This window comes from Arctopsyche grandis, chromosome 9 (assembly GCF_051622035.1).
Source record: "Arctopsyche grandis isolate Sample6627 chromosome 9, ASM5162203v2, whole genome shotgun sequence".
Taxonomy (NCBI): Eukaryota; Metazoa; Arthropoda; class Insecta; order Trichoptera; family Hydropsychidae; genus Arctopsyche; species Arctopsyche grandis.
Genome location: NC_135363.1, coordinates 14,624,429 through 14,649,668, shown reverse-complemented (window position 1 = coordinate 14,649,668; position 25,240 = coordinate 14,624,429). Strand labels below are relative to the sequence as shown.

Below are 25,240 nucleotides of genomic sequence, written 5' to 3'. Positions count from 1 at the left end.
CGTTATGAAAAAAATGGTAAAATCTACCTACATATAAACAATATGAAACCAATAGAAAAATTAATTAAATAAATAAATTTCAATAGATGGCAGTAAATACTCAGAGACTTAGTGCCGTCTATTAGCCTTGAGGAAACATTGATAGCACACAGTATAAGTTTTTTCTTTTGTTATTATAGTCGTACGTCTTGTTGGCACTATTTTAGCTGTGACGTACATATGTATGTCAAATCGAAACGACTATTATAGTACGGCGAGCGTTATCTCAGATACATACACAGGCAGATTGAACAGCGATAGTATAATCATATATGATATGATCTAACGTTGGATGGAGAGGTGTTAGAAAGTGTCAAAAGATTCAAATACCTGAGTGCCTGGTGAAATGAATAGATGGACCCAAATGAAGATCTAAGAATCCGCATCGAGATGGCTAGAACAGCGTTCATCAAAATGAAGGCGGCCCTTAAAAACTAGCATCTCTATCTTCGTACGCGTTTGAGATTCGCGAAGAGCTACGTCTGGACAGTGTTACTACATGGATGTGAAACGTGGACTCTGAAGACCAGGATGATCAGCCGCATCAAAGCTTTTGAGATGTGCGTCTACAGGCGTATGCTGAAAAAAATATCAAATGAAGCTGTCCTCGGCATGATAGGAGAGGCAAGGAACTTGTTTCTGTCATCAAGCGGAGAAAGATAGAGTACCTCGGACGCATGATACGGGGTCCAAAATACGAATTTCTCCGTTTGATTACCATCGGAAAAATATAAGGTAGAAAATGGATTGGCAGGAAGAAGTTGTCTTGGGTTCGAAACGTGCGCATGAGCACCGAAGACTGTTCCGAGCCGCTGAAGACCGATGCAGATATTTTCAAATAATCGACGAGGTGGTCGCCAACCTAATACATAGTACACAGTATTATAGTAGATATCATATAATAGCAGTAGTAAATCATCAACATCATTCAGTCATTTGCTCATCCATCTCATCCCATACATTTTTCTGATTTCATCTACCCATCCCCCCTACAACCTTCCTTGCAAATTTTTACATTCTCTCGGGTACCATTCGAACACTTCTTTCGTCCACATATCGTCCGTTTTTCTTACTACGTGACCCACCCATTGCCATTTCAATATCATTACCCTCACCATTACATCAATCATATATCATACTTCAAACCTACGTATACCATTTTCTATCTCTCCCTGTTATAACCAGAATGCAACATTCCATACTTGTTTGAGTGCATTGGACCTTATGCATCATTCTGGCGTTCAATGACCAAGTTTCCCAACCATTCAGGCATAGCGACATTTTAGATGTACATATGTATATGTATTAATACTGTATTTAGTAAAATTTTCTGGAGAAATAGAGAAAAGTATTCTCAATATTCATACTTAAAATGTTTTGCCTATTGGAGAGTACAGCAACACACTCGTCTCAGTCAGTGACTTTTTTGGTATGTCAATATTATTCTTTACTAAGCATAAAATTAATCATCAAGAGTGTGACCATGGCTGTCATGGCCATTCCCTTGGATTCATCTATGATATCCTTCTCACAAGCAGTAGCAAAAACGTTTAAAATACCAATGACATGCATTTTCAAATGGCACAATTACTAAGGATATTATTTGATGTGCAAATAAGTTGAATTATTGTTTTATTTCGTGAAAAGACTGAAATTATTGTATAAAAACTTTCCCAAGAAATATTAGCTAAAAAATTCAGAAGGCTGTGGAAGGTTGAAAACCTATGACCTAAAGACCCATTGAAAAAATAACGTTTTTGTATGTAAATTTTCCATCTACAATTTGAATGCACAAAAACAAAATAAAACGATACAATGTCACAAAATTACTTTTAATAAAAATCATAACAAACACGCAGGCACAATCAATTTTTACAATTTGTCTTTTCATTCAATTAAAATTTCCTATGTAAATACACATCTGGTCTGTACGATTTTTCATACAGTGTGTTTTTCTAAATTAATGAGCAAAAACTTTTGTGAATAGTGGTAATATATAAATCACCATGCACAAATGAATATTTACAAGGTAACTGGTTAATAGTTTATATCACATTAAAATAAATTAGCTTTAATATTTACCAAGCAAATAAATGTGTTGATAGTATTTATTTTTAAAAGTTAAAAAAAATTAAATAGGTTTTACAAATAAAAAAAAGTATTCAGTACAAGTATATTTTAATTGAATACAATCATTTTTCAATAAAATCACTTATATTTGACAAACTTATAATCAAACGACTTCATTTTTTTTATATAAAAAAAGGAAATTTAAAAATAAATTATTTAACTTAAACACAATGAGACATAAACGCAAAACTAAAATAATGCAATGGTCAATCGTAGAAACATTCCTCAGGGGGAAATAAACTTGTACGGATTCATTCTAATTCATACATGAAAATCTTGTCGGTATGAAAACATACAATTGACACATTAATAACCGACAGCACGTATCAGAAAAACATCCGTGGTCATTCGTCCATCGTAAGACGCAAAACATAATCTTTGTTAATATTCAATAATCGTTTTAAAAAAATAATTATGTGAACAAACAATACGACATTAAGTTAAAATTAAAAGTAATAATTAAGATTTAAAAATTACAATGCAAATTAGTGTTCTACAAATAAATACTACAGCCTTCTTCATAATTGGAAACTTTTACAACATCCAAATACTTGAACGACGCAAGACTTCTCATTTAAAAACATACATGATATTGATGTTCCCTCAAAATACTAATATCAATGTGGTGCCCAATTACAACGGTGTAAAATCATATTTAACACATTTGTATGCAATTAAGACATACTAAAACATCTAAAATAGAATGTAAAGTATTTTTTCGTTTTCAAGAGTTAACTACAATATTTACAAAAAAAGAGAATACTGTATGACATATCAAGAGATAATCAAAATTAAAAATAATTTTCTATCTAAATTACATTGAAGTTGGGGATAAGAAATTCATCTCCCGAAGTTCCGAAGGTTTGGGTCTGTAAACTTGAGGTTTGGGTGCAAACGTTTCTTGATTAGCAGACACTTGCTGGGAGATTTTTGAAGCGTCAACATTCGAAGATGAAACCAAATTTTCTGCAGAAGCAACGAGCGAATCTAAAACAAAAATATAATTATTAGTACATAACCTAAAATACAGAAAGCTTGCGGTTACATTTATGTTAAATAGTGCATCCTTACTTTGCCCTTCTTCATTTATAGCCTCACGCTGTTGACCGAGAAGACCAGCTAAAATCCACGAACGTGAACCATTAACATCGGAAGGTAATTCAAACGGACTCGTGAAAAATCTGAAAAAATAAATATAGACATTTATATAACAAACTTTTCTAAAAAGTGAGAATAGTGTTATAATGAACACTTTTGCAATTACTAATTGACATGAATGATAATAAAATAGATAAATTAATGAGTGGGAGTAAAATTATATGTCAAGTTACACTCATTGAAGGACATAAATTATAGATGTCACCAGAGAATAGCAGTGATGACATGTAAATGATGTGTTAGTCATTTTTCTGTGGATCATTTTAATTACCTATTTATTGTATTTCTATTTTTCCTTTTTGATCCAGGACTTCCTGGTGGCGAATTGAGTGGTGTGGCTGGTAAGCTTTTACTTCCTCTTCTCATGTTATTATTGTAAGTAGATCCCGGTGCCAACGAATTCTTATCTACTGCAGACACCACCGCCTCTGGATCGTTAGCCATTTGAATGAGACCGTGTTCGCTGACCGGTTCTAAAGATGTACCGCGAGAATTGGAACGGCTGGAAATCATCTGTTGGGCAACGCGGACTATTGACGAACCGCAAGCAGCTCCTTCACCTTTAAACCCATCATCTGTTCCAGCAGGCTTTGGCTTCACAGTCGGTGGGCCTACAAAACAATACATGAAAATTATTAAAACACTCAATACACGAGATATTTGGAAGTTTTTATAATGAGAGAAAGGCTTACATTTACTGAGGGTACCGAAGGGAACTCCGCTTATGAATTGTTGACAAGGTTGGGTGTGTTTGGACCAGTCGGTTATTTCTTTCTTGGGAGCTGATACAGTTTGTTGCACTTGTGCCGCTATGCCACTTTGCTGCTTGTTCGTTGCACCCAACAATGAACCAGCATTCGGATATCTGATGAGGAAGAAGGAATCATCGTGGGCAGGCGGCGATGCGAACTGGGTGTCGAAATCACTGTAAAAACGAAATGAAACAATGCTTATCACTGTGAAACAATAAAATTAAAACAAATAAGCGTGAAGCAACTTGAACGTACAATAATCGGATGAAACCCATTTTAGCACTTAGGTAGTTAGAAAAAACTTAAGACTATGAGAGTAAAATTTTTCTAGTATCACAGTAACGTAGAAATCACAGTTAACAATTTTGGCTTTTCAACCGAAACAGACTGAGAGGGCCTGCTAAATGTACGGTAAATCAGAAAAATCTAAATCTGAGAACCAACGCGAGCTCATGACAACGAGACCAGTGAGCGACTGAAGCAAAAGCGGCAACAAGACCAGTTTATATAATGTCGGTATGACGCACCATCAGGCGGAAAGCAGATTTGGGATAACCCTAAAAGTGACAGCGCATCTAACAATTTACTACTTCATACCCCAATCTGCGTCATCCAAATATAACAAAAATAAATACAATGTGGGTCAAACGACAACAAAACTATTAACAAGCACATATCTCTGTCCAGTCTATAAAAATCTATGAAATAACTGCATTGCGAAATATATTTCACAAAACCTTAATTAGAGCATTCAAGATTCAAATGAATCGAAACGACTATAAATTCTTTTAAACATTACTTACTATGATTCGTCAAAAAAATGCTCCTTTGTTATTTATATAAATATAGATAAACCTTAGTTACAATTTACATTGTATCATAATCACATATAAGAAAATGTATTAGTTGTCCGAAAGGCAACTTGGGCAAATATCAGAAATGAAAAATATGTATCAGTAATTACACGTATGGCATTGTGTGAACTATGTTTGTGTTATAATAAAGCACTTGTTAGTTTTCATTGAAACTTAGATAGTAGCATTTGCTAATAAATATCAAGTTTACAATTTTGATATTAATCTATATATAAATATGTGGTTTTATCTGAGATTTGACCAAATGTTTAATGTATTTATGCATGTATATGTTACAGTCCAAGTGTACATTTAGTTTGTTCATGAACAGTAATAGTGTACAAAAAATAACAAATTGACAAACGAACTACTTTATTCATGCACAAACTATTGGACATTAGTTCAAGTATTCTCAGTAGTTTATTCCATCCTCTATGTACATAAGTATGCTTACCCTGGATTGCAATATTTAAAAAAAAATGCGAAAACGGGAATAATAGCAAAGTTGTAATGTGCTATTTTTCTTTTAAATACTTGACGTTTTGACATCTCAAAAGGTTTTGATAGCTTAAAGTTTAATGCGACACCTGGTGGGTCTATTTGAAGATAGTTTTTTTTTTTAAATAAAACCACTAATTGGTCTATGAATAAGTTGGTTCGGTGATTATTCCGCACAAAGCGATCTCGCGTAAGTCACTAAAATCTCGATCACGGAATATCTAACACCCGATTATTCTATCAACCTAGTCACCTATGCGAACTAACGAACTAGTGAGAACTCGAACAACTGAACGATTTTCGGAGCAACATATAAAAATACTTTCGTTGTAGAATGTTGTTAAAAAAACTTTGATGGTGTTAATTATTGTGAAGTTCAAAAAGTGTAGGTCACGAAAATTGTATTCTGCACGTGGAAGAATTCGTTATAACATGTATATCTAAATATACACAATAATACGCCGATTGCTGAATTATATTGAAAGTCGGCATAGTTTGCAAATATTATTTGTAAAATACAGGTCACGATCGTTTTGAAGTAATTATCGTATTGCGATAAAACTAAACGAACGATAAGCAAATGCGTCGGTTTCACCGTGACGGGGTCGAATTCTACCAGACGATTCATCGACACAATGTATACTGTCAAGAAAGGGTTAACATAAAATAAACGGCATTTCTGAGAAATCAGGCAAAGGCTTCGACGCGCAAGGATTCTTAGAAACGAGTGACCATTTTCAATGGCGAAACCTCGAATTATTTTTTGACATTTCGTCATGTGACTTGCCAAAAAAGGAAACTACACAAGAAAATAAACACAATCGACACGTATTTACATACACAATGAGATAATACAGTACCTATGCAGATGTATCCCATCGTTTATATATTACATATACCTACATAAACATTAGATCGGCATTTTATTGTGGAAATTGGACTTTGTCAAAGCGAAATACAAATGTACCGTGTGTGTATATTTACAGGCAAAATTAATTTGTTCAGAGATACCATCGGTGAAAATACGTGGAAATGCAATCGAGCGACCCTGATCGGAGATAACGCGGAAAGACAAAACAATTCGACCTTGAGCATATGAATGTATCAACGAGATTTTCATAGAATATTTCGAATCGCAAAAAAAACAGCAAGCGGGTATTTCGGGAACGGGTCGCAGCGATCAAACTGAATCGTCGGCAATAAATTAAATGGCGAGTTTTTTGCACACACCGTGCGACCAATGAGAGGCCTAGATTTAGATGACGTCACGTAGGCGCGACCAATGGCAGATCTTCAGCGGGTCGGGCCTCCGCAGCTGTCACAGAGTGCGCCAAAAAAAAGTTATATAAAAATATAAAATGAATGCAACCGGTTGAACTTGGATGAGAACAAAGAACGGGTCATGCAGCGAACTAACCGGTTACGTGTAACGACTCTGCTAGACACTGCACATGTCTGAATGTGAAATCGAACGGTGGGTATTTTAAATATTTATAAAATTGGGCGAAATGCCGACGGCTATTGTCTTTGGCGTAAATTCAAATACGTCTAAAATAAACTAGAAAGGAAATAGTTGTGTGGCTATTAATTTCAAAGCACTTGCGGAGCTATTAAAGAAAAAGACGGATCACTAGACATATGTACATATGCATATATTTATGATACATACGTATGAAACGTGAACAAATGAAAAACAAAGCTACGTTGCATAATTCATTGTTTATAGAGCAATTGTATGAAGGACAATTGCAGTATAAATAAAACACGGTAATATAAAATAACTACTTGGTAGTGAAGGTAAAAGTAGCTTGCAGAAATGTCAAAGTTACGTCAGGCAAACTTGTTCCGTGATTATAATTACGTACACATTTAGAGATGAATGTAAAACAAATACAATAAACGTTATGCGTTTCATTATTTTTTTTACATATTGTAATAAGATTCACATATGTATTGTAACGTGGGAACATGGGAGAGAGTATCCATTAAGTGCATTCGTGGGTGAACAATACAAACCCCAGATTAGGCTAACGGGACTCAGTAAGTGAGTTCTCACAGAACGGGGTGAGTGCGGGAATGCGGCCTGCACAATAGACACGCCAACGGATCGGGGATGCTATCCTGGGTAACTTGTCCTTTATAAGGAGGCACATACGGTAGATCAAGTATTCTGGAGCGAGCGGTGATCTCGTGTGGACCTTATGAATCGTTAAATAAATTTTGTGAAGCGACTTTGGCCTTTCATTTGGATCGTGAACCCACCCCTACGCAACAGTATTTTTAATTTCATACAAACTTTTATTAGGAATTCTAAATATTTTTTGAGCTTTATATTCTATTATAGCCAGCGGTATACCTTGATGGTTGCGTTAATGCTAACCACCGAGAGATTCCCGGGTTCTAGCCCTGGGTTGACCTTGATTGAAAATAATTTATTCGAGAGTATTTCTGTAATTCTGCTAGTCTGACTCGAATATTTGTGACTGATAGTCAATCTTTTCCTATCAAAGTTTGCCAATTTATAAGATTTAATTGTTGAAACGGATCCTCATCAAATTGGCAAAACCAACCTTTCCATTATGTCACCACTATTTGAATATTTTTATTTTTATTTTATTTTATAGAACATGGAACACTCTCCTTTACAGATCGCTCCAAAGCGACGAATGTACTTAAACAGATAAAATAAAATTAATATACATAAGCATTTTTATACAATGCGAGTTCATACAAACATCCACAGTGACATCTATGGAGAAATTTTTGCAGCATTGGCGAACCTCAAGATGCTGAATTGCTTGAGATTAGCAAGAAAGTTAGGAGAGGAGAAACCAATTTTACAGGAATCGTTTCAATGAAAATCAGAAAAATTGGCAAACTCTGATAAGAAACGATCGACCTGGAGTCAGAAACCAAGGTCAGGCCAGCAAATTTGATAGCCAGCAAATAGAGTCCCACTAGGACTCTAGTGGGACTCGAGCCCGTGACCACTCTGCTCGAAAGCATAATATGCTAACCACTAGTCCACGCCGCTGGTTGACCATGACTTCAAATTTATAATCTATAAATATAAACATATATGTTTCATACCATAGATGTTAAGTTTAATACCATAGGTGTCGCTCAGGGGCAACCCGTAATGGCATCGTGGGAAAATATAATTTATACGTATATTATTAAATATTCGTTCCAGGCTCGTTAAGAATGGATAAATAGATTTACTTGTTTGTGCATAGTTTTACATGTGAATCAATATGTTTGTAACTGTAACCAAAACACGTCCGACCGCACACACACATTGCGCCACTCTATCGTCGCGATGTTTTTTCGATTTTTATCGATATTGTTTCATAAAACGTCAATATCGATAAAAATTGGGTACCACTTGCGTGCTGTCACTGTTTGCGATACCTAGAGACTATTCACTTTAACTACTGTGTATTTGTATGCGTTAGTGTAAGTGTGTATACTGGATGCTCCGATGCGCCCGTATAACCAATAAGTACTATTATTTCAATCATTCGTATGATCAATTGATTCTACAAATATGTAAAATAAATCTACGCAAATACAATTCCTAATTATGCGGGTGAAAGCACATGTAGTTAAATGTAGCCTTCTTATCACATATACGGGGGCAAAGTGAGGGATTTCCCTCACTGAAAATGCATCATTAGATATTAATTATTTAATTTTTATTACATACATACACCATATGCGCCATGACAGGTAATACCCCAAGGCGACACATTTGGTTACATTATTTTTATACATACAGTATACAATATTTGGGTACTACATAGATATACAATATGTGGGTAGCATATTTTTATAAGATTCGACAAATTCGAAATTGCCAGAAACTGAGAGGGGGGATAACGATTTATTGGATCGGTCACAACAATTAAGCTAGAAAAATCGGAAAAACAACCAAAAGATCTCGCCAGCAGCTTATGTGGCCGAAACTTGAACCCACGACCTCTCTACAGTAATGTAATAGCTCTACCAATGCACTAGTCTGTAGCTAATAAAGCTAGGTATATAAGAATAGACCCCATCATATACCTATATATAATATGGCTATTCTGTGTGTCTATTTGTCTGTCTGAGATAACGCTCGCTGTACTATAATAGTCGTTTCGATTTGACATACATATGTACGTCACAGCTAAGCCACTGCCAAAACGTATGCGAATATAATAACAAAAAAAAAATCTATATATATATATATATATATATATATATATATATATATATATATATATATATATATATATATATATATATATATATATATATATATATATATATATATATATATATATATATATATATATATATATATATATATATATATATGTGTATACTGTTTGCTACCAATGTTTCCTCTAGTTAAATAGACGGCGCTCTCTCTGAGCGTTTACCGCCATCTATTGAAAATTCATTTAATTGATTAATTAATTAATCAATTTTTCTATTAGTTTTTTATATTGTTCATATGTATATATGTATATAGCCAGCAGTTTGGCTTAGTGGTAGCGTATATATTTAGCACCACTGAGGTCAAAGGTTCGAGTCCTCGCCACTGCTGGTTAGATTTGGGGGTTTTGTGACTCCAAATCGATCGTTTCTCTATCAGAGTTTGCCAATTTTATCTGATCATTGCTGAAACGGTTCCTGAAAATTGGTATTATATCTAATCCTGTTGTCACAAAAATCTGCCTGTGTATAATTTGTAATAATTATACACAGTAATCTGAAATCTATAGATATCTCTATAGACATCTCTATAATTTCGTATTTATTATATGTATAAAAATTGTATACAAAAAAAAAAAATCTAAAAATAATTCATAGATGTCTCTATGATTATTATTTCTGATTAATTGTTATATGCTATATATTCTGATTGTATATGTATGTATTACTGTATTTCTGATTTCTGATTGTTTATGTATTCTGTAATTCGTTAACGTACACCCGTCGCATTGGAGCAAATCTGTAATGGCGAGTGTATATTGATTTGTTACAATAAAATAAAATAAAATATGTAGGTAGGTAGTTTTTACCTTTTTTTTCATATTAAACAATTGAATATATTTATTATAAGGTGTTTGAAAAAAATTCGACCGCGTGCAGATCCATTACTTTTATATATTTTTTATTTAATAACTCAATATGCCAACACCCATGCGATGATATTTCATCGGGTACAACACTAGTTTACATATATAATCCGTGAAAATGTGTAGGTATTTTAGAAAATGCACATATGTACATGTTGAAGTCATATTGTATGTCCTATTAGCGCAGTTCAAAGTCAATGAGTTTTTGTTCCCACTCGATAAGCTTGCCTTTCAAAAAACATTGCAAACAATTGCACGTCAACCATGAAATAAAATAGAATGGAATATACGATAAATATTTGGCAGAGGAAAAATGTAAAATTTTAATTTGTTTGGACTAGATCCAACGAGAAACGACGGAGTGAGAGATTTTTTAAAGAAAATTCGCAGAATTTTCGTTAAGAGAGCCCCCGCCCCCATGAGTATCAAATGCATACATTAACATTTTACGTAAATTGTTTATATGAAACTCAAGCGAGCTCGTGACTTGGACAACGGCTATGTTTACACATGTGTTTTTCACCACAGCTTACGAGTTCATTACTATTCGTCTCGACGATCACAAAGTGTAAGCTGCATAAGTAAAAAAAACCTTTTTGAGCACTTAGGATTACCTGCCAGGTATATAACAGTATATGTGTATAGCAAACGATTAGATAAATTCAACAGATCGAATAGCCAAATTTGTGAACAGGTAAAAATAAAAAGAAATTGAATCTTTTTTCGAAAGTGCACACAGTACAAAGAAATAAAACTAAGTATACATTGGAAATGTATATATTACGATAAAATGCAGACATACGTATGTATATCGATAAAACTATACAAATCAAACAATGCACATTATGATAATATATGGACCATAAACAAGCACGAACACATTCAAGAGCAATAATATCGTCTCAAATTGTTTGTACGAATTGATATACAACATGCGAGTTTTCAATGCCTTCTGTGTTTGATCAGTCACTTTTCATATTTTCGCACAAACAATACCACTTCATAACAAATGTCGTCACAAGTTCGACGCATAGCATTAGCAATACGCTAAATTTCTTAGTAGACTGAAGTGACCGAATTGCAACGCCAATTTCTACAAATTCAGATACGAAAATGTATACTCAACACTTGTCGCGATGACTCCATTTGTGAAAATGAATTATATTAACTAGGTAAATACAACTTATCGAATGTTCTATTCGTGCTTGTCCCTGTATTGAATTTAGTTAATGGTTTTAGTCATCAAGTGGCGTTGCGACTAATGAACAAAATGGTTTGACACGCAATTACATTTTCCCGTTAGTCATCTAATCCGCACAATATTAATTGTAGTCTATAAACAAAGCATCGGGAAATTGTGCACATGTTTGAACGAGTTAAAAATTTATTAAACAGATAGTGAAATCAGCCGGAAATGATGAAATTTGCAAATTGTCGTAAAAACAACATACTTATCTATTATATTATACTGCTGATTAAATTAAAATCAAATACGATTTTGCTATGACGTATGCGATTTTACAAAGAATTGTTGTTGAAAAGAATACATTTGCAAATGACAAAAAATACTAATTTTGGCAAGTTGCGAAAATTTACATTACAATCCTTTTCTACGAAAATGTTGTAATTATTCACGTGAAATACTCTCAAATATACATATACAATGATCTCGCGGAACAATGTTAGTATTAGTTTCAACCAATTAAATGAAGAAAAACAACTACACACTTGACGAGCCTCTAGCAAGGTATGCAAACAAGATTTCAAATGGACGATATCATACGTAAAATCTACATAATTTATTTCTAAATATTTCAAATTGATAAATATCGATTCGAATACGAGCTGCAACATAGCTCAGTGGTTAGCGTATAATGCTAACAACTGAGGAGTCACGGGTTCGAGCCCTGATTCAGTGTTGCTGGCCAGACCTTGGATATATGTGACTCTGGGTCGATAGCTTCCTGTAAGAGTTTTTCGATTTATCTGATGAAACGGTTCCTATCAAATTACCCTCATTTGTCACCATTTTTACAAGCCTCTTTAAATTTATAGTAATACTAGTTGTTTTACCCAGCTTCGCTCAGTATTTGTAATATAAACAGCGTAAACATGGCGAATCTAATAGTAAATATTAATTTGTTTTTTTTATTAAATTTATTTGAATCGAAAAAAAAATCGACTCGTTGTCATAGAAATTTTAACTTGTTAAATTTTAATTCCCAACCAACAATACTTACATACAAAGTCTCTTTTGAAATTATATATTAGATTATATTTTTTATATACATATAGTACATATGTACAAAATTGGCCATAGGTGTCACCTTGGGGCAATCCCGTAATTCCAACATGGTAAAATTATTTTTTTAAATAAATAATAAAAATAGAGACGTTCAGCTTAAAATATGACAAATTGGTGATGCAACTATATACATACATATGTACATATCCCATTCCATCTTTACAGCAACTTTCAAATGCGGTCAAGAGACAGATGACCTTCACAATACTAATAAAAACCAAATATACAGACGAATGAAAAATATGTACATAGATATTAAAAATCCATTTAGTGTCCATTAGAACGATAATGAGATACACTGTAAGACAATTTGCTCATAAAATTTGGCTATCATATCACCTGGTCAATAATAACGAAGACAATTGCATAAGCCAATCTGAAACACTGAAGTGATAAAAAAAAAACAGATAAAAACAGACGTTTCAGAATGAGAAATACATTTATAATCTAAAAAAATCATCTGACAGTGTGAGTAAACAATGGTAGAATTATTCAACTTGCCAATTCGATAAGACAAGAAAAGATATGTGGGCCCCCGGCAGGAGGTCGCGGGGGGTCATTTATTCACCTACAGATAAGAATGACTTTGGACCTCAAAACGCTACAGATAATGTAAAAAAATAATATTTTAAAACACAAGAAAAACGAAATTGTTACTGCAAAATACGAGATCGAACGCTCAATATCAAAAATATTCTAATAATACAGTCTCAAAAAGAATACACAACATTGATTTGATAAATCCACGCTTAATCATCACTGATGCCATTAATCAGGGGATACGTGTGCGATAAAAGGGGTCGATTTTCGCAAACGATGAAAAGCGGAAAAGCCGCTCGTCGATCAATGATAACAGAAATACTACAGATAGTTACGATACTTCCTACTATTATATTTTGTAAACAAACACAGAATCAACATGACATTATGATGAAATTTAATTCGATACTTTCAAACTCACCTTATCAAATTCGGGTGTAGATAATGTTGCTTACTCAACATCAACATAGAATTACTACGACCTACATTGTGGAAAACAATTTCGTACAATACGAAAAGCGTATACACAATCCTTAATAGGTCAAAATTTCAAACTGACAATACCAAGATGAAAGAACTTGACATAAGATGACGTGTACAGTATTAAACACGTATGTAAACATTCCTCAGAAAGCATAACACTTAGCATTCGCACAAATGAATCGTGACAATTGGTGACAGGGATTCTGAGATCCTTGAGACGGCAATAACAAATTTAAATACACTGTTTGTATAAATATATTAACCACTGTTTACTATTTTAATGAGCTATTTTCTACGCAGGTCATTATGAGCGTCCTATAAACATGCGTATTTAAGTAAGGTTTGTATGTATCGGTTGCAGAAATTATGTGTTTGTTTATAATTCGCTGTAATAAAACTCGATATAAGAATATTGCTCTCGTATGTAATGAAAATAGCTAATGCGTTAATAATAACAATATCGTCAGGTTCTCAGAGGGACAAAAACATCGATAATACAAAAATAAAACAAGCAGTCCTGAGATTAAAACAGAACGTCACAGCAAATTACATATAATCATTTAAAAACACATCTGACATGAATCTACCGGGGATGGATGAAAAAATACGACTTTTACCAAATTTGCGTCATGAAATGACGATTATCGCTTTTATTTTTCATATATATGACGACAATTTGGCGATATCTGTTACTGAATTTATATAATCAAAACTAATGAAATGAACATAAATATTTCTCCACAGTCTTTTCCGCTATATCGTATCACATTTACAACACACTAAATTACTATAGGTTTTACGAATCACCTTAAATACACATTAAATATTTCAAAATTCGTCACTAATGGAAGTACACGCATTAAATAAAAGTGAAAGTTTAACCAGCCAAGCGATGAGTATCGTGAAAATTTAACGGTCGAACAACATTATGACATTGGAATTTAACTAGAATACATTACCGAAAGTAGTAAATCACGTGGTATTAGAAATCAGTTTGCATTTCCTGCATACAATTCAAAAATGCTATCTACTTTACAATTTGTAAGAAACCTTTCAATAGTCTAAAACCCTCACTCAACCCATCTCAATGTCGGTATCCATTGTAGAATACCTGCAAGCATATCTGTCCCATCTATACATTTTGAAGAATACCCAAAAGTTGCTGGTTAAAAGATAGCACCGATTCAAAAATAAAATGAGATTTTAATGCATTTATTACAAAACTATTTCAGAAATATATTTCTTGTTTGACAGCATGATATAGGTATACATACTTGTTTTGTAATAGAATTTCGTTTATGTTCAAATAGTGTATTCATTTTTGTCACTGATATACCTATAATATAGAATTCTCATTACAAAATCTGATGAAGAATACTTATAATCAGAGATCGGCGAACAAGTTGGTTCAACTATTTTCAACTACTATTGTCCTACAAAGCAAGAGAGCAAAAAAAAAAAGGTTGAAAATAGTGAACCATTTTTTGTAGGCAAAATAAACTTGTCCGCCAACCTTTCCTTATAATAATTATTAATGAGAGATAAGCGTTGGCTCGATGCTTTTCGCACAAAATATGGTTTTTATTTTGTTTTTTGAAAAGCATCGAGCCAACGCTTACCTCTGCTTATAATAAGCAGATATCGGCGATCAGCGTGCAAAACACACTGAAAAGTGTGGCATCAGACGTTCTAATAGTTTCCAGCTGTATTGGGCTTATCTTCGTGTCATTGTTAGCTCTCTATGGGCCGTAAACACACACGCTGTGTTTTTAATTTTTGATTTTTAAATGCTTTTTATTATTACGAAATTATGTTCACAATACATCTTATATCTATTTTAATAGCTACTGATCTACTGATCATTTTCTATTTTAAAATTTTAATTTAATTTGGTTAGTAATCACAGTATTATATTATTCTAATGTTAATCTAAAGCATAATAGGAAAAAGAGCTCAAAAACCTATTTACGTGTTTTTAATAAAAATTCTCAAAGGCTCTCAACACAGCGTGTTTTTAAGTTCTTCAAACCTCATACAAAAAAAATATTATTTAAAAGATTTAGTTAATCAAACATCCATTTATAGATATCATATCAGCATATCTTTATCTAAAATATTGATAAATAAATTAAAAAAATATATAAATTTGTATGGTTTAGAGCTTGAATATTTTTACAAGGAATAATATTCCAAAATAACAATATTCAGAACGAATCCCCAGATATCGAAATTGACTGTTATTTTCACGCATAGCATACTTCTCAAATTGAATCTTTCAATTAAACGAATAATAGAATGATCTCTAAGATAGATATCGTTTATTAAAAGAAAATATATTAAAATTAAATACAGCAATCACCAGTTTAAAAAATACTGATCTGATAATTCATACGGTCGAATACAACTGTAAGAAAGGTGAATTACAATTTTCGATTCAATTATAGAAAGATTTAGGAATTATGTTTAATTTACAAAACTTACAACTTTTTACCGTTGCTTTGAAAAAAATACCCTGATTCTAATAAAGTTTTCGAAAAATTCAGTGGTCTATAATGAGTTAATTCGTACGATTTAATTATTTCGACAAGTTTCCCCTATATTGATTCAAATGAGGATCGCAGTTATCAATTACTGTCAAACCTATGTTAACACAAGTATAAAATATCACCGAAAACACTACGGGGGGGAGGGGGGTTTCCAAAGGATCGCGATGGCATAGATTAGGCTATCTAGCTTTTTTTGCACATGCAAAGATATCTATAAAAAAAAAAACCTGCCGCGTACCACTCTGTGTGTCTGCATCTGTACAGATGCCATGCAATTGACTGACTGCAATTTGAAAGATCCATATTGAAGAGAAATCCCAAATGGAACCAGACTAATTACCACACAACATTCATATGTATAAGCAAGAGAAATTTCACACGAAAAAGTTACAATCGCTCAACAGTGAACATCAGACATAAAGTCACGCGACAGGTTGATAACCCGCCGTGAACGTTGTAAGCTGATGCAAGAAATCAACAGTCTTAATATTACTTGACCTTCTGCTACATAGTGTTCCATCATCACAGTTTAAACAGCTATAAAGTACTCAAAACGATATAATTGAGCATGAATGAGGCCTGCACGCACAAAAGGTTTACAAGAATGCGCTGACATTGCAATACTTGTACATAATGCAGTACAATCACACAACATATAAGTACAAAGTGCTTCAAATTTGACGGCTAATACCTGTTTGCGTAACACTTAAAGGTTCATTTGATAGTCACAGGGGAATGTGCGAGATTAGGTCGATATATATTACGAAATGCATATCACGAGTTAGTGGGGCAAGCGGCAAATCTGGGTGCCCCATTTGCCATGCACGTGAAGGTCTATTTCAACACGTGGAGATTTAAATATAATCTACATATATATGTATGTATATTCATCATAATGTATGTATGTAGCTAACACGACAAACTCTGATGTGAAACGTCAAATTTGTATGAAGCACGTGCACGAGTTGCAGTAGAAAGCGAGGCCGTCGGCGTTGGCAATTTTTTTGCTATGTGAGAAATCGTACTACCGCGATTGTGAATCATGCCAAATTATTAAGTGTGGGTCGATTAATGTGGTTGAAAGATGTACCGGAAGAATAGAGTTTATACGCAGTTGAGTGGAGCTCGGTCTCGTCGAATTCCTTCCGGTCTGACTTCTAGACTGATTCCACAGACTGTATGCAGTTGAAGTGCATTACAAAGATAAGCCGAGTGCAGTAGAATTGTTTATTGTTACATTATTCAGTTCATACGGTGATAATTCGTTTGGTCTAAATATGTATATCGATATAAATGGAACATTTTGTGTACAGAAATTTTTTTTCATACAAGGAAAATTTGTATGAGGAAAATTTTTAAAAATCTTTCTACTAAATTTTACATACAAAACAGTGAATATTATGTTTATACAAGGCTCAAATGGATTTTAATTGCGAATGATAAACATCAGTTATTCAACGCATGTGTATACAGTATTTACTACATCAATTTGCAAAGAAAACAACACCATATGTATGTAGCACTCATTGAAAGGTCAGATGATTGCAGTTTAATTAGTATAGGAAGTATCAAGCTATTCTACATATGTAGATATATGTACTTCCGCCTGTTCAAATTTTGTTCTTGACTAATTGTTAGGAACACATTCATGCTAGTGACATGTCTATTAAGAAAAAGTTATGGTGGTGAATTTTCTTTAAAGAAACCCGTGGGAAGGATCATATTATTTTTATGCACTTTTATTCGCATTTTGCAAAGTTTTACAATGTTTCTTTGCTATCATTAAAACTATTTATCATTGTGGGGGGGGAGATGGGGTTAAAGTTCTAGGGCCCAAGACTACTTGAGGGGTCCCATGTTGGGACTTTCTACAGATCGATATTGATATTTTATATTATTCTACTTAAAAATACATATTTCTTTAATGCTAAATATTTATTATTTTTCGATCCGCACTTTCTTTGTGTCCATGTGAAATCGTACCTGTTATATCATACTTCCTTATTCGATTATTTCAAAAAATAGCATTTAACATATAGATATTTTTTTAATAGCTCTGATGGATTTTTCGCATATTAAAATTATATTTTTTTTGGTTTGTCATAGGGTATAGAATTATTTTTCCAGGGCCTGGGATTCTTCTCAGCGGCCCTGTGTAGGTGTATAGGTTATGTATAACAATAAATTAAAATTAAATTGCAAAAGTACAGGTATGTGTAGTATCGTCAATATCAGTCCTAAAACTTCATTAAAATTTTTCGGCTAAACAACTTGGAATTGATTTATGAAAAAAATATTTTATCTTAAAATCATTAAAATTTGTGAACCCCCGCTGAAAAGTGGTTTAAGGAACTTCCAAGTTCAAAAAAATACAGTTTAATGACTCCATATCAAAATTTTTATTGTAGCTGATTAAAAATATCTTTGATTCATTCACGAAATAACGATCACAATCTATAGAAAATTTTAGTTTTGGCAAGCAGTTAATGATTCGTCTATGATACGAAAAAAATTCATTCATTCGCATTCGAACACAAAAATAACTTACTCGAATCATAAAACATAATCAAGTCTGACATGAAAAATGTAGACACCTCGGTAAGGTCACCACGGTTCACAAAGAAAACAACAGGAAACGAAGAACACAATGGGATTGGAAACTTTTTATATAAAGGTTGAAATAAGTTAAACATGGGTACTCACGGGAACATTCTAGCAAGTAAAGCGTCAATCATTTTGAACAGAAAAATTGTTACACTAGCACTCGCTGCGGTTAACTGTCTACAACTGAATGTCTAAACTTCCGAATAATGGTCAGACTATATTGTATTTTACACGCGAATCGATCAGTGTCAATGTTGCATACAAAACGGTCACAGACTGGTCGAATTACTGTGACATACTGAAATTGAATGAGCGCACAATTCATATTTATCCACATGCTGCGGGATCAGTACCTAAAGAGATTATCTTGGTGGCTGTGGTAGGGGTTGCTATCTGGCTGAATAGTCAACAATGAGGCAGAAAATAGGTGACAAAAATATACAAAACCAAATATTGCGGTATTGGCTCAACGCAAAGTCTAATTTGAGTAGCACAAAAACAATATTTAGTCAAATCGTAAAACTAAATGTTTTGGTTGCAACGATTAGTACAAGTTTACATACTTCGGAAATGTTCGATACCGAAGATAACAATGTATGTATGTTAGTTACAAATATGTATTTTCAAAATAATTATAAAGAAATTTTTTATTTATATAACTGACTCGAATAATATTTTTGATAATTTCAAAATGAAAACATTGATACAAAAAAGAAATAAAACTATTTAAATGAAAATCATAAAGGTCCTAACGTAAAATATTCATCCAAATATGTTGGTGTCAATAAAATCTAAAACTGTTGTATAAAAATTCAACGCCATTGATACATATGTATATCCAATTATGAGAGTTTACTAAAAATAGGATTGTTGTTGAAAAACACGTTGACTGACGTATTTTTACAAAAATAGCAAAATAGTGAAACCTTTAAAGGGTAAAAAAAAACAAAAATAAACACGCCATAACAATGTTCGGTTGAAAAATAAAAATATGCATAAAAAATCATATATTATATGTACCAAGGAAACTGTCTTCTATTTGATCTTGATTCGAAAAAGCAGTGTGGCAAAAGAACTCACTTTTTAAATAATATATTGTAAAAGCTGTGTATCATCATCTTGAACGTGAACACAACTAGAAAGTTATTATTGTATTTTATCGATCGCACAAGACACAACTGTTTTATCACAAGAATACGCGAGCGCGAGTCCGACAATGGAAAGCGTTCACACTCCAGTGCTGTTTGAATTGTCCCGAAATAATTACGGGAGAGCGAGCGGTCACCTCCTACCGAGGATATCTCAGCATCACGCGACCAGAAGTACTGAAATAGAGTGACCGCCTTTCAAACGACCACAGAGAAACTTATGCCGGAATTTCACTGCAGGGCTTTCACACTACAAAGGATTTAGTGAAACCCATCACACTGTACGATGGGTTTTCAAACAATAAACTTAAACTTGGAGATGTTTTTTTGCTACATGTAAATCTCCAATTAAAAAAACCAATGTGTATAATATAGACATATTGCCACATGTGTAAATAAGAGTATATAACAGACCAACTACATATGAGTGTTGGTTTACTGAGAATCATGTATATTAATCAATGCATGTGTTTTAATACTGAGAAAGATATAAACACTTCCATGGAAAAACCAAATATGCATAAAGTGAAGAAACCTAGTATCCATATTTTTTTACATATTTATTTGTATAAAATTGTATTATTATACAAATTTTCCTCATCGTTTCATAATAAATAATATATTAATCAAAAAATTGATATCTAAATTAATGTTTTTTGTGTATATTCTTTATTTATTTATTTTGTCTTAAACGCATAATATGAGGCTTTTATGTCACAAAATGCGAATTGAAGTAAAAGTAATATGAAAATTTTATGACGATGCAACTTTTACACACAGCCGGTGAAAGTCTAGCTTTAGTACGAGAATAGTATTGGATATGAATATGAATGGTAACACTAAAATGTGTATGTTTGTCAAACAACATAATAAACGGTGTTCAACCAAATGAATACGCTAACTTAGTAATGAAATTAATAAATGCAAAGGAATATGAGACAGAATTCATAATTCAATTACATTAATTTACCAAATTTAATTTTGAAGCGTGCTCACACTACTACTAGAGATAAAAATAATATGAATAGATTATCAATTGAAAGTAACTTACATTACATACATACATATGATAGCAATGTATATATGAGCCCTAGATCAGGCAAAGAACTTTTTTTTAAATATATCAAGTACAAACTGTAAAGATAAGAAAATATGTCAACCAAATATAAAAATTATAGATGTATGATAATCTTCACAAATGACATGGAATTCATTAAAATTTAAATTCAATATGCAATTCTGATGAGGGAAATTATTCATGAATCTAAAAATTAAGGCCGAAAGTGTTAATTTCATTGAACTAGCTTTATGTATTTACATATCAAGTATTGAAAAGTAAAACCGAATTTGATCACACATGCATATGTAAATCGTGAGAGTGTGCGACGGAGCAAGTGTGTTGTTTTGCGTAAGAATGATTTCAGAGGTGTGTCGACCGATCGACCAATAGCAGGCCAACCTCGAGGCCAAAAATATATTACGTAGGATAACACCACTGAATAACAAAACTGTTGACTTTCTATCGAAAAATGTCAGATAAGACAACGACGGTTGCTGTTGCTTAGCAGTAGGACTCGTGCATATAGTGTAGATGAGCTCGTAAGCCCCACTTATCAGCCAATTTGAGTGCAATTTATGTGAAGAAAATTATTTAAATACAATCATTTACTATCTGCGATACGATTAAATATGTTAAACGTGTTGCTTAGTAACTAGGTGAACCGATAACAATATTTAGCAATAAAAAAGGACTATCAGTATACATAGATTGCCTAGCTTATAGATCTGAAATATCATTTTCTTTGAGGGAATTAAATACATATATAAAATAAATCGGTGTTTTATTTGTTTTAATAGTAATGACAAGCCAACCACATGTGAGAATAAATTAATATTGAATAAAAGCACAAGTTTTCAAATTTTTGTAAGGAATCAATGCATGTAAAAATGCAAGTCTGCAAGAGTGTGCCACCAAGGATGTACATATTTTGTCTCCAATGCTGTTCAATATTTATGGGAAGTACATCATAAGAAGGACATTTGATAACTGGGAGGGAGGGGTAAAAGCATATTCAATCGCAGATACGCCGATGACACTGCTCTAATAGCCAACTCCGAAGAGGAAATGGCGAATCTACTCTATCGTATGCAACATGAAAGCAGAATACTAGGACTCGAAATTAACAGAGCGAAAACTAAGATTATGAAGGTGAATCGACATGGCCAAATCTTGGAGACGGATGCTTGACCTGAGCTTGAAGTTGTACATGAGTTAATTTATCTCGGATCAAGATTATCAGACGACGGAAGGTGGACCGAAATAAAAAGCCATGGCGAAACAGAACAAAATTTGGAAAGATTGGGGCATCACAGCGTCTCGCCCAAGCTTTGGTATACCCCATATTTGTATACATGGACGTTGCAAGCTCAAATCTAGAAAATAGACGCTTTTGAGATGTGGTGATGGAGACGGATGGTTAAAATCCCCTGGACAGTGAGAAGAACCAATGCCTCCATCCTGCAAGAACTGAGGGATGGTGATAAGCTATTGTCTATCTGTTTTAGGCGTATCCTCCAGTTTTTCCAGGGAAGGCGAGACCAGGGGAGCCTGGAAAAATTGATCGTTCTGTGTAGCGTTGAAAGAAACACAGGAAGATCTTCAATTAGATGTAGTGATCAGGTCAAGGCTGCCACTGGGAAAAGTGCAGTTGAGTCAATACGAGCTGCGGGGTATCTAGACTCTAGAGCAGTGGTTCTTAACCTGGGTTCGATCGAACCCCAGGGGTTCGGTCAGTCAGTCTCAGGGGTTCGGCGGAGGTCAAGACACACATAAGGGTTCGGTGAATGCGCATATGAAACTGGTGGGGGTCAGTACCTCCAAGAGGTGAAGAACCACTGCTCTAGAGGGTTAGAAGACCATAACACACGAGGAAAGTGACGGGAAATATTTGTATTCCAAAAAAATCCATCCATTTGTATTTTTTTAAATGTTACTTACTATCTCAAATTATGTAAATGCTCAAATTATCTATTTAATTATCAAAACCAAATCTTTCAATACAAATTTCGTAATTATAAGCAATGACATCTCTGATGTTATATACAAACTTCTATCAATGAACGTCGTTTTGTTATCATTTTAACAAAAAACTAATACTGACCTGATAAATTTAATATTATATTAAAATCAAATGCTTTCAAACATGAGAGTGTTTTAAATTAAATAATTAAGTGGTCAAGTTATGTATACATACAGATGCAAAAAGTATAAAATGAACTTACCCGGTGAGGTTGCCTTCCGTCGCTTTGGTTTTCATCCACTGCGGCAATGATACTCCAGAAGAGCGAATTTCTCCAGGATCTCCGGATTCCATTTTGATTTAATTTGTAATAAAATCGAATTAAGTAAGAGAATAGAAAAAAATGCGCAAATAATGATATCCGCCGGTGAGAGCTATCGGGGAACTAAAAGTATTTCTAATTTGTTGGCACGATCGCCGCTGTGAACGATGTGATATAAATAAAACGTAATAGCAATTTATTAAAATCCCACTAGTACATGAGAAACAATAAATATTGCTTATAGGCAAGAATACATTGTGATTGATAAGACGAAGCGATCACAAGTGTGACAGGTGAAAATCTTACAAGTGATAATTGCACAGATAATGATCTATAAAAATAAAAATAATTATATCGACACACTAATCAAAACGAATTTCAAATGCAAAAGAAAAACAATAGCTATGTGCTATGCTAAATGTTAAACATTGCGATAGAGTTGTGAAAGTGGATTCAAGGAATAGCCCATCTGCAAATATAAAAATATAAACAAACAAATTAATACAAAATCATAAACCAAAACAATTCAAACAGAAAATGAATGTTTAATTACACATATCCAAAATTAAACGTCTATCAGACTTTGTTTAAAAACGCCAAAGTGATAAAGAAAAGATAACATGCAGCACGAAAGAAGTGTGTGAAAATATTTTATTTGCACAAATGTTTTAATGTATGAATCGTCTGCGAAATTTTTGACTATAAATACAGCTTAAATTTTATTTTTCGGCGACTTAGCAGATCTTTAAGAATTCTTTTGCTGACTTTTATTTTTAATTTACCCGTTCCGAGTGCGTCAGACGTGCAAACTTCAAACACACTTACACACGAGTACTAATTAACCAAACAAATACAAATTCACTTGTAATAATTACATAATACACTGAAAAATAATCTGCAAATCTCATCAAAAAACACTATATTTGGGATTTATTTTAAATTAATTAATTCGAAATTATTCCATACAAATTGTGACTTTATTATAATATTTCATACAAATTGTTACTATTTGATTCAAAAAATCTTCAACGCTGTCATTATTAATAAAATTACTTTATTTTGAATCAAACACATTTAATACTATCATTTCCAAGAAATGTTTTGTATTTCTTTGGGCATTTTTAAAGTAGATGGTTGACTCCATATTGATAGATTGTACAAACCTAACCTTCATATTACAGAACTGTCAAACAAAAATTACATCCATATGAAGAGCGTTGTTTTAACCTTCGTAGGCTTTGAAATCAAACTTGAAATCATCAAATAGATGACAATTAATCGATATAGAGAAGTTTGGACACGGAATAAGATGTTAAATCGCAAAACAGGCTTTAGGGGTTTTGAGGTTATGTGCGATAACGTCATACCTTAGGGTTGAAACGTCAGGTATAAACAGGGAACTAATATTTACATCGGCTACAGATGCATACAATTAAGTGAAAGGAGCTGAACAATTACCTTGATGCTTCTCAAATAATCTGCTTGACAACAGCGAATTAATCCGCGAAAAATACGCGTCAAACGAGCGACACGACGATGCCAAATCGAACGCAGCTCGAGAGTGAGGTGACCAACCTTTCCATTTTCAACAGGTCAATATTTGCGAGTGTTTGATTGTGTTTTTAAACAAATATTAAACTGCTCTATTGCCTTCTTTTAACGTGAATAATTTGCACACATATTTCCGATCCATATTATTAGTTTAAACCAAAGCT

At 33.2% G+C, this 25,240-nt stretch overlaps 1 protein-coding gene across 4 annotated transcripts; it reads right to left on the bottom strand.

Moving 5' to 3' along the window:
• Nucleotides 1–1,845: 1,845 nt before the first annotated feature.
• On the bottom strand, nucleotides 1,846–25,240 carry LOC143917366 (uncharacterized). 4 transcript variants are annotated; one of them, XM_077438846.1, is made up of 6 exons: nucleotides 24,984–25,240; nucleotides 23,466–23,994; nucleotides 4,020–4,252; nucleotides 3,599–3,938; nucleotides 3,241–3,350; nucleotides 1,846–3,156 (listed from the first exon to the last, which is right to left on the bottom strand). In XM_077438846.1, exons 2-6 carry the CDS (start codon nucleotides 23,555–23,557, stop codon nucleotides 2,984–2,986), a joined length of 948 nt encoding a protein of 315 aa, XP_077294972.1. In that variant the 5' UTR covers nucleotides 23,558–23,994; nucleotides 24,984–25,240; the 3' UTR covers nucleotides 1,846–2,983. The 4 variants fall into 4 exon arrangements, with proteins under 4 accessions (XP_077294972.1, XP_077294974.1, XP_077294973.1 ...); XM_077438848.1 differs by lacking the exons at nucleotides 23,466–23,994; nucleotides 24,984–25,240 and adding an exon at nucleotides 19,135–19,345 and having other exon boundaries at nucleotides 1,852–3,156; XM_077438847.1 differs by lacking the exons at nucleotides 23,466–23,994; nucleotides 24,984–25,240 and adding an exon at nucleotides 6,801–6,874 and having other exon boundaries at nucleotides 1,852–3,156.

Bases quoted from the DNA above. Each gene is read 5' to 3' on its own strand.
- LOC143917366 (XM_077438846.1), bottom strand. From the start codon at position 23,557: ATGGAATCCGGAGATCCTGGAGAAATTCGCTCTTCTGGAGTATCATTG. The intron at 4,253-23,465 runs GTAAGTTCATTT...TCGTTTTTACAG, and splicing joins ACGGAAGGCAACCTCACCGG to TGATTTCGACACCCAGTTCG. The intron at 3,939-4,019 runs GTAAGCCTTTCT...ATTGTTTTGTAG, and splicing joins CTTCGGTACCCTCAGTAAAT to GCCCACCGACTGTGAAGCCA.